We start from the raw sequence: 11,060 nt of genomic DNA on the forward strand, positions 1-11,060 counted from the left end.
TTGGCTGGGCATAGTAGCTCATGCCTGTAATCCTAACTACTCAGGAGACTGGGATCTGAGGATCTGAGATCCCTGATCTCCAATTAACCAGCAAGATCTGAAGTGAGGAGTTGTAGCTCAAGGGCTAGAGTGCTAGCCTTGAGCAAGAAAGCTCTGGAACAGCACCCAGGCCCCAAGTTCAAGCCCTAGGATAGGCATGCATGTACACACACACACACACACACACACACATAGATACACAAAGCTGTGTTTCCCTCCTAGGTAATTACCCCACAATGTTCTCATGCTACCTTTTGTAACATCCTCTTCATAGTCAGATATGCTATTTGTACTATATGAACTTACCTATTTGCTTGTCTTTTGTAGTCCCCCCCACATTCGTTAGTACTAGAGATTTAAACCAGAGTTTTGCAAGTATTCGACCCCTTGAGCCAAGCCCCAACCATTCTATTTTTTGTGTTTGTTTTTGAGATATGGTCTCCCTAACTTTGTTTGCTAGGCTGGCTGGCTTGGAACTCTTGAATCTACTATCTCTACCTCTTGAATATCTGGAATTTTCTTTGTAGTGTTCTAAACTTCTAAGTGTTTCTCCATACTCTCCTGCTCTATTAGTTGGCAACCTATCTTAATTTTGCCTTTGGGGATGCAGTACATAGTTCTGCATCTAGTGATTTATTTTCTTTTTCTTGATGGTACTGTGGTTTGAACTCAGGGCTTTGTGCTTGCTAGGCCGGTCCTCTGGGAAACCCACCCCCAGCCCATCTATCTATCTATTTAACAATTTCTTTACAGCTCCTATTTGCTGACTTTTTTGTTAAAGCAAGCTTCCTTCCTATTAGACACATTCTGGATATTCTCCCCCTCCTCCTACTCCCTATTCCTTGTTACTGCCTCCTACTCTGCCTGAAGAGCTCCCTGGGGGTACGAAAAGCTCTTCTCTGTCCCACTTTCCTCCTCACTTTGTTTCAGCAAGATTTTCCCAGCAGAAACTGAAGATGCTGAAGGAACTCTCCAGGGCATGTGCACACTCATCGGGCTTCTTATCCCCAGGAAGGCCAAAAACACAGAGGAACATGCAGCTCTAGGATAGATGACAGAGGAAGAAAAGACAAGTTTATCTGGGGAAGGAATATGGCTTAACTCAACTACTGGCTTGCTGCTAAGAATAGAGGATTCTACACAGCTCATGAGCTGGATACTCTGGGCCAGACCAACAGGAAAACATTTTTAAGTTGGTTTAATTATTCCAAGAACTGAAATTTACAACACAGAGCTGCTATTAAGACCCATTGCAGTGAGGTACAGTGTCATGTGCCAGGGTATGGCTACTCAGCTGTTCAAGGTCAGCAAGGGCAACACAGTGAGTTTCCACTGTTTAAAAAAATCACTTTCAGTTTCTTGGGTATATCTTGACCTAAGTCTATTTACTTATATTTTCTATAACCATGTCAAATATGAAATATTGTTTTTCAAGTTTTCTTGTTGTCTGAGAAAAAGTCTGACCATGCATACCTTATTATTAGAGCCAGAAGCTCATTCTTTATGCTTTCACAAAGGCTTTTCAACAAGAAGTGAGTAAAAAAAGGAGATGGAAAATAATCCTGAAAGTTAAATTAATTAGAACATGGCATTCCTTAACTTACTTTACTTATAATAAAGTTTGTTATGAAGTAAATAGGAGGAAAATGCATTTATACTTGTTTGTGTTATGTGTGCAACTAGTCATCTAAGACTTATTTCTTACTTACTTTTAATACTGATCGGTCAAGCTCCTTTATACTTACTTTCTCAAACATAAAGACCTGGGTCAGCTGGCCACCCCCTTTCTCGATGACTGTGGAGATATACAAGGCAGCCTCCTGGATGAGATGGCACAAATGCAACAACCAGGCTGCCTTGTGGAACTCCAGGTTGACCAAAACCAAAGTCACTGTACGGAATTCTGATATATACTCCACAGGCTGGCCTTCATCAATCTACAAAGACACAAAGTTACCTTATCTTCTGTGTCTTCAACTCTCAGTATCATATGCAAGTATTTCAACTTGACAACTCATGGTGAATATGAGCAAACAACTTATGGGTGTTGGGCAAAAATTTAAAAGAAAGTTCAGGCACTACCTATAGTAACCAGTGCACTTGGAATTAAAACTATTTACTTTTAAGTCTAATTCACCAATAGGCTTTCATATTTCCTAATAGTTTGATATGTTGATTAGTCATTAAATTTCATGCAAAGGGACTCTAACAATATTGATTCATTTCTATATACTTGACTGACCAATATATATTTACATTATATATATATATGCTATATATATCCTGTTAATAGGGTACTAGTGCCCATAGGACAGACTGGAAAATAATCTATTTTCTAGGATTAAGCAAACTGACTCAAGGGTACACTAATTATTTTCATGTAGATGGGGAAATCTGCAGGGATTACAATGAGGAGCAGATGAGCTTGACCAATAAAAAAAAGGCTATCACATATGTGTATATATATATATACACACACACACACATACACATACACACACACATACATACACACACGCGGTCTACATTCTGACTCAAGAATTAGGAAATTACCTTCTTCAAAAGAGTTTTCATTATGTGCTTCCGCAGTGTTTGTTCAAGTGCAGAGTCTGGATCTAATTCCAGTGCAGTTCTTAGTGACTCTGAGAAAAGGAAAACAAACAAGATGTCTCCAGTCATGTGCTTAAGGAAGCTTTAAAACTGTGGAGTGTTTAGGTAGAAAGGGCAAAGTAACTTACCAGTACTTGTACGGTAATGTGGCAGATAATCAAGGCACTTTTCAAAATGCTCATCAAAATCAAATGGGTCAATGATCCGAATATCTCTTAACTAGAGAAAGGAAACTGCTCAAGTCTGTGTCCATCCCGTAAGATGAATGCCTTTACTCCCTTAACAGAGGGGCCAAGGATTCTATTTCCCTTGTTTACTTTTTATCTTATCAGCCACACTCTTCTGCCCCATCTACTTTTGTAGGGGACCACCTCTGGCCTTCCTCCAAGAGACAGTTTCAATCTTAGTTTGGTCAACCAACCATGACAGCACCATGGCACTGCCCAGTAGTAAGGCCTTTTCAGAAGCCCATGTAGGAATGGGGCCAGACTCTCACCTTCACAGCTTCATCCTCCCTCATGATTTCCACTTCAAACATGTACTGCTCACAGAGCTTCCAGCAGTTCCAGGACAGGACAATTTCATTTGCCTGAGCCAAACGCTGAGCTAACCTGATACCATCTACATCCTGCCCAATCACCAAGAGGTATTGCCGCTGCTCATCACCAATAATAACCTGGGAAATCCGACCTGCAGACAGACCTAGTCAGAAAAAAGAGAAGTACGAGATGGTAAAACAAAATTGAAAACTATGCAAAGAGAGGGGTCTGGAATCCCAACATGACTCCTGCCAACTTAGTATGGTCCTCAGTTAAGAAATCTGATCTTTAACCATAACACTGAGTTTCAGACTCTTTTCTCATTTAAAGACATGTAGAGATGGACATTCTAAAAAGCTTGTGTCTTACAGGGGAAGGAAATAAGAAATGCTACAGCTCTAAGTACCTTGACTCTAAATTGCTATTCTAATGTATAGGTAGGTCCTAATGGCAAATTATTTGGTGAGAGACCAAATAGAAACTGCTACAACAGTGAGCATACTACCCTTCCTCATATGTAATCAGGGTAGAGAGAAGAGAAATTTAGTATCTTACTGGATCTAGGGCTTGCTCTATACTTTTATTCTATCTCCTATTTTTCTGGCCCTGAGGGATTGTCATTTCCCCCAGTAGGTGATTTATATGCTTCGTCTGTACGTTCATAGTATTTATTAAAATACAACAAAGAAGAAAAATTATTTCCACTTATCACACAAAAGGTTATGAGACTAATGTTTTTCTTACTTTTTCACTTAATTATATCTTAGAGATATTGTCATATTAGAACATACTTTCAAAAATGCAGAGAATTTTAGTAAGTACACATTTTATTTAATTTCCAACAGATGTATTACTTTCAATTTTTATTATGAATCATATTGTAATGAATAACTTTTTGTCTACATTTTGGGTTTGTAAATGTATTTACAGAATAACTGTCGAGAAGTAGCATAGCTGAATTAAAAAATAGATGCATTTGTCATCGTGATAAAGACGGCCAAATCACCCTTCAGAGTTGTGCCAGTGTCTACTTCACAGGTAGGAGAAAGGGCATTTCTCACACCCTCACAAACAGAGTTGGTATTGTCTGTGTCTGAATTTTTGCCTGTCTGCAAGTAAGAATGAATATCTCAATGTACTCTCAAATAGCATTTTTCTTATTAAGGCAGATGACTATCCTTTTGCACACAAGCATGGTTGTATTTGTTTGTTGTTTTTGTTTTTTTTTTTTTTGGTCGGTCGTGGGGCTTGAACTCTGGGCTTGGGCGCTGTCCCTCAGCTCTTCAGCTCAAGGCTAGCGCTCTACCACTTGAGCCACAGCGCCACTTCTGGCTTTTTGCTTATGTGGTGCTGAGGAATCGAACCCAGGGCCTCAGGCATGCAAGGCAAGCACTCTACCACAGCCACCTTCCCAGCCCAGTTGTATTTGTTTATGTACCATTTATAAACATCCTTTGCCCATTTTTCTCTTACATTAACTTTTCTTGATTTGTACATGCTATTTCTATATTAGAGAAATCTATCCTTTGAACTGAGTTGCAAATGTATAAATGTTTGTCATCTCTTGAAACTTTATAGTATTTTTTTCTTTTCCAACCGAACCATTCTTTTAGGAGCTACTACCAATTTTTAGCTGCAGGTCCTGGCCTTCTGTGGTATGGTAGATACCAAATTTCTCCTGTATTTCCAGACTGCACTTGGCCACCAGAGTAATGATGTCACTCAGTTGATTCTGTTCCACTGTCCATAGTGCCAGGAGTACATTCCCTAAAAAGACAGAGAATAGCCTGACAGGGGTCAAGGATTTAGACTCGCTTCACCTAGGGCCAAGCCCCAGTACTGCACAGATCAACTTCATTTGGTGTGGATACTATGAAAGGCATTAGGCAAAGCTTCTTAGCACTATAAATTATGCAAGGCTAAAATAGTACTTTGTCAAAACTTTTTTTGTCTGTCATGGGGCTTGAACTCTGGGCTTGGGCGCTTCAACTCTACCGCTCTTCAACTCTACCGCTTGAACTACAGCATCACTTCTGGCTTTTTCTGTGATTAGAGAGAAGAGTCTCATATACTTTCCTGCCTGGGCTGGCTTTGAACCATGATCCTCAGATCTCAGCCTCCTGAGTAGCTAGCATTACAGGAGTGAGCCTCGGGTGCTTGGCTTGTCAAAACTTTTGGTAACCTTCCTTCCATCAATGAACTAATAGGAGTAGGGTAGTAGCAAATTCACAAAATGTAGGCTCAAATTCAACTCTACTTTTATGGTTGATTTTATTGTTTAAAAGAGAAGAGCCGGGCACTGGCTCCCGTCTGTAATCCTAGCTACTCAGGAGGCTGAGATCTGAGGATTGAGGTCAAAGCCAGCCTGGGCAGGAAAGTCTGTGAGCTTCTTATCTCCAATAAACCACTCAGAAAGCCGGAAGTGGGGCTGTGGCTCAAGTGGTAGAGTGCTAGTCTTGAGCTGAAGAGCTGAGGGACAGCATCCAGGCCAGAGTTCAAGCCCCACAATCAACAACAAAAACAAAAAAAGAAGGCTGACTCTACATCATATGTGAATCATCCTCAGTTTTTCCAGAGGGGAGACTTTTGACTCTTATGCTTAATTTCTGCTACTAATGAACTAGTCTCTCATGAATTTTTCTGAAGAATGTATTATAAGAATTAATTTTCCTAACATTTAACTCAGGCAGGTGTTCTACCACTTGAGCCACAAACTATTTGATTGATTCCTGTCATTTCCCTTTCCTTTCCTCTGTTCTCCACTCCTCTTCCCTGTCTTTCTCTCTCTCTCTCTTTTGCCAGTCCTGAGGCTTGAACTCAGGGCCTGTACACTGTCCCTGAGCTTTTTTTGCTCAAGGCTGGTGCTCTACCACTTGAGTGACAGTGCCACTTCTTGTTTTTTCTGTTTATGTGGTACTGAGGAATCAAACCCAGGGCACCTCATGCATGCTAGGCAAGCACTCTACCACTAAGCCACATAGCCAGCCTCTCTTCTCTTTCTCTCCTATTTTTAAAGAAAACTCAGGGCCTTGCACTTGCTAGGCAAGCATTCTCCCACTTGAGCCATACCTCCACTGGCATTCAATCTAAATGAATGTAAAGCATATGTAAGTTTAATTTGAGCAACACTTTCTAAAACTCGAAAGTCCTTTGAAACAGAGAATTGTTTCCTCATCTTCATATCTCAGGGATCAATGAATTAATTAATTAATGCAGAACAATGCAGATTTCATCTACATACTACTTCCCTCACTTACAGTTCTTTAAACGTACAGAAAAACTAAAAATACCTGTGATATTTAGGATATCCCCTCCAAAACAGAGAACATCTGAAATCAGGTAAGGAAGAGAGAAAACAATGGGTCAAGACCAGAGAGATACTGGATTATGGCAAAATTCTATACATTAAAAAATACCCTACTAAAAGTTCCTCATATTTTTCTTATCTGTTACTCCAAGCCTTGGGCTTCTTCTTTTTTCCTACATTCTCCTCAAATCTATTTGTACTTTTATACATTTTCTCAGTTGGTTACACATTGATACTGCCTGTGAAATTTATTAGAATCCTTATTCTGGGGCCCATAGTTTCTATTTAAATGGTCTTCCATAAAGGCTAGTTATCAAGACGTGTGTTCCTGGGGACAGAACACACGGCCTACTGAATGTTTGGTAAACAGAGCTACATTCCAGTATCAAAGTAACAAGGCTTGTAAAAGCATTCCAGGCAGTGATCAGATGTGTATCTAGAGTTGGGACGTACTACCTTAGACCAAATCTCCATCTCTTCAAGGACTGATCTAATTGTTGCTTTCAGCTTCCATTCTTTGTTTTTCTTCTTTTCTTTCTTTTTTTTTTTTTTGGTGGGCGTCCTGGGCACTGTCTCTGAGCTCTTCAGATCAAGGCTAGTGCTCTACCACTTGAGCCACAGCGCCACTTCCCCAGCTTCCAATCTTACCATTCACTCTTCTCTTGTTCCCTATAATTTCATTCATGAAGCAGCCAAATTAACTTAAAAAAAGAAATTAAGTCAGAGGACAGGCATAGAGGCTAATGCCTGTAAATTGTAGCACTTGGGACCCTGAGACAGGAGGATCACAAGTTTGAAGCCAGCTTGGACTACTAGTGAATTTGAAGCCAGTGTATAAGCAAGACCTTGCCTCCAAAATTAAATTACATTAAAAAAATCAGATCATATCACTACTCTGCTCCAACCTTTCAATCCAAGCTCCTTATTATGGAATACAGAACTTGATCTGAGACCTACTTGTTTTATAAAATATAATACATACCCACGAGGCACATGTATTGTTAAAAGACCACCTGTGGAATACTTTATTTTGAAACAAATTTGTTTTCCCTTTTCTGAACATTGAGTTAATAGGATGTAAGACTGAGTGGAATGGTAGACAGAGGCAAAGAACGAGCTTGTTACCAGTAACTTGGTAAAACTAAAGATGAGTGATGATAAAAGAATGACCCTGCCAGAAAATGGGTGACTCACACTTATAATCCTAGCTACTCAGGAGGCTGAGATCTGAGGATCATAGTTTGAAGTGAGCCTGGGTAGGAAAGTCTATAAGACTCTTATCTCCAACTATCCACCAAAAAGCTGGAAGGGAAGATGTGGATTATGTTGTATAGAGCCATTCTTCAGGGGAAAAAAGCTAAGGGGTGGAGCCCAGGCCCTGAGTTCAAGCCTCAATAACACTAAATAAATTCATAACCCTATGGTTATTCATTTTAAAGTACTCCATGGTCTTTCCTTGAAAACCAACCCTCAGGAGCCCAGAACCACACCTCCTGGGTCCCCTGAAATGATCACTCACGCTCCACGATGTCACTAATGTAATAACTGAAGATGTGGGCCAGTTTTTCCATGTCATGTTCCGGCTTGCAGGTCAGTCTGAACCTATCCATTAATGCTGTAAACCCTGACCAACAAAGCAAAGGTTACTGTTAAGGCTCAATGTTTAAACCTTTAGGCCCTCTTCCCTCCACATACTTGGTGAATATAAAGGAATAGGATCCTTTCAAGGTGAATCCCTTGACCTATCTATCAAATATGATGCTTCTCAGGGCCAGACTAACTGCTGCCTCACTTATAAGTGCTTTTTCTTTCTTTACTTCCTTCTCCTGCCTCTCTCTTTCCCCCTCCTACCCTCTCTCTTTTCTCTATGTGAGCCAAAGACTGTTCTCCTCAGGCTCTGTGGCTGAAGCAAGCTATCATTCTGTCCTTGTTTGAGAAAGAGAAAACACTGAAAAGGGGATTGGATTAAAGCGCAAAGAACTCAAGTGGTAAGGACAGGCACCTCCTGTCTTCATGACACACAGATACTTTATAAATACTTGTGAATGTATCTCTGGCTAGATACCTGGCATCAAGAAAAGAAAAAAACAAAACGGCAGGCACAGACCTATGTCTCCAAGGGATGAAATTAAGTGAGCTGGGGACTTGGCTTAAGTGGTAGAGCACCTGCTTAGCAAGTGGGAGGTCCCGGGTTCCTCAGTTCCACAAAACAAAGAGGAAGAAGAATATATATATATATATATATATTATATAATATATAACATATTATTACACAATTATATAATACATATATATTATATATAAAATATATAATATTTAAACATACTAATATATTATTATGTAATTATAAACATTATATAATTATATAATGTAATATTATAATAATATACAATATATATGTTTTATGTATATATAGGCGAAGGCTTATTATTAGAAGACCCCCGCGTTGGGGGAAGATGCATTGAGTATCTCTGCACAACCCTGCAGTCTATTTCGTCATTTGAGCAGTGAACCCAAGAGCTACACGGAGTCATCAAGAAGGGCGAGTTGGCCGACGTGAAAGGTGCCGCGGTGGTGGCGCCTCGGGGCGCCGGGATGTCATCCCGCCGGCCTTCAGGGACTATGGCTGCCCTCGGGCCCGCGGGCAACTCCAGGGCCGCCCTGGCCCTCACCAGTCACGTGGACGCCTAGAAGGACACCCTGGGACGTGGAGAGTTCGGGTTCTGACTCCGCCGGCTTCCTAAAGACCAGCAGGTCCGGAAGCAGCGCCGCCAACCGGGCCTCCACAGGCCACAGAGGCGGCCCCGCCTCCGGCTCGCTGGTCGCCATGGGGGTGGCGAGACGTCCCTCGGAGTTATCGGAAACAGGTGCTTTCCAAGAAGCAGCCAATCCGCATCGGTGACTCTAGCTGGGACCTCCCACCAACCAATCTTCGCGGGCCTTCCAGGAGCCCCTCCTACCTACTTCCTTCTAGCTTGGACTTCCGGGAGTGAGCGTGAGGGAAGGGCAAGCGACGCTTCCCGAAGGAATCGCGTGTGAAGCTTCCCGGATGAAGTAGGTCGTCTGGGATAAATACTGAGTCCCCTCCTGTATCCCCAGAGTAGAAATTTGGGCCATCCCTGAATTTACTAAGGAAATGCTCTATGGGCAGTGTCAGGATTGGTCCATTCCATCTCCTTTCAAGACAGCTCCCAGGGTCTGCTTTTCTCTAGTTCCAAGACTTGGTGATGGTTTTGGTTGCTCATATTCCTGTAGAGAATACAGGAGTAACAGGTTGGGTATCCTGTGGATATTCAACAACTAGGAAAGTAGGTTTTTTCCTTTTTCGGGGGGTGGGGAAGGGGAGGGAGGGTTGTTTTGGCTATCACAGTGATTCTGAAAACAGATTATTTCTGGCCAAAGAACAATTTCAGTATTACAAACAACCTGGAACTCAAGGGATGCAGACTCTTGGAAGTCATTTTTAGTATTTTTATAAATTTATTTTAAAAAATAACAATTGCAATGACATCAATGATCTATCACCTGTAACTCCTCCCCCACTGTTGGAGGGGAAAACAACAAAAACAGCCCTCCCCCCAAACAACCTATGCAGTTGAGTCCCAAAGGAAAATCAAAACAGTATCATCAGGCACCCTGTAGCCAGAAAAGGCTGTTGTTGGTCCAGTGATATAGACACTGACATGTTCAATGTACCAGTGCAATTAAAATACAATTATCCTGCAAAAAAACCCAACTCAAATAACAATGTATTAAACTAATTTTTCACTCATCCATTCACTCTGCATTTTTGAAGCCAACAGTAAGTACAAGGACAAATGATTAAATCAACTAGTAGTGAAGAAACTCAAAAGTCAGTCTCCCCTCAGTTTGTAGGCTATCACCATGTGCTAAAATAACCACAATAAAGGGGTCATATGCTGTCTGAAATGACATGTGTCAAAACGACATCATCCAAAGCATTTAATTTTAAACACAAAACTCAAACTAGCCACCCAAAACAAAATTTCAGCAACAGTGAGATTGGTATTACTATGTACAAACTTACAGACACAAATAAATAGAATTTTAGAACTGTTGGGAGCATTGAAAATGAAATTCCTCAGACCACATCTCAGTCTCTTTTTTTTTCCCCCAGATATTCCTCATTGCTTTTAGTATCTAAAAGACTTGGGGCAGTTAATATCTGAAAACCAATGTTAGAGACACCAGTTTCTAGTGAGCTTATTGAGTTATCTATCCCAGCCCCTAAAATCTGGAAACCAGGAGAAATGACCAGATTCCTGGCACTAGAAAGACATTTCACTTACTTCCTTTGTATAGCTCTGTACCTCTGTGTACCATTACAACGTTCTCTTCTTTCCCATACTTTCTTTAGAGGCTAAAAACTTCTTTCCTGTCTTAATCCAGTTAGTCAAGTTAAAGAAAGGTCAATCTTTACTATTAGTATTTAAACTAACTCCAAAAGTTCTTGTTTTATAAAGAAGGCAACTGACTCTTCCTAAATGTTAGTTTCAGAGATCAACATCTAGAACTTAGATTTCTGGATTAGGGGTGTGGCTCAG

General features: G+C 40.8%; 2 protein-coding genes across 2 annotated transcripts in view; both read right to left on the reverse strand.

Moving 5' to 3' along the window:
- The window catches only part of LOC105987747 (adenylate cyclase type 10-like), a 28,683-nt gene extending 24,044 nt beyond the window's left edge, over positions 1–4,639 (reverse strand). Inside the window, exons 1-6 of the mRNA XM_013019104.1 lie at positions 4,627–4,639; positions 3,146–3,339; positions 2,778–2,868; positions 2,593–2,681; positions 1,785–1,976; positions 960–1,081 (exon numbers count right to left, since the gene is read on the reverse strand). Of these exons, the coding sequence (XP_012874558.1) occupies positions 960–1,081; positions 1,785–1,976; positions 2,593–2,681; positions 2,778–2,868; positions 3,146–3,339; positions 4,627–4,639 (701 nt within the window). The remainder of the gene's footprint in view (positions 1–959; positions 1,082–1,784; positions 1,977–2,592; positions 2,682–2,777; positions 2,869–3,145; positions 3,340–4,626) is intronic.
- On the reverse strand, positions 4,613–9,324 carry LOC105987748 (adenylate cyclase type 10-like). Its single transcript, XM_013019105.1, has 4 exons — positions 9,168–9,324; positions 8,015–8,119; positions 6,479–6,517; positions 4,613–4,955 (listed from the first exon to the last, which is right to left on the reverse strand). Exons 1-4 carry the CDS (start codon positions 9,322–9,324, stop codon positions 4,798–4,800), a joined length of 459 nt encoding a protein of 152 aa, XP_012874559.1. The 3' UTR covers positions 4,613–4,797.
- Positions 9,325–11,060: the final 1,736 nt, after the last annotated feature.

This window comes from Dipodomys ordii, unplaced genomic scaffold (assembly GCF_000151885.1).
Source record: "Dipodomys ordii isolate 6190 unplaced genomic scaffold, Dord_2.0 Scaffold44, whole genome shotgun sequence".
Lineage (NCBI taxonomy): Eukaryota > Metazoa > Chordata > Mammalia > Rodentia > Heteromyidae > Dipodomys > Dipodomys ordii.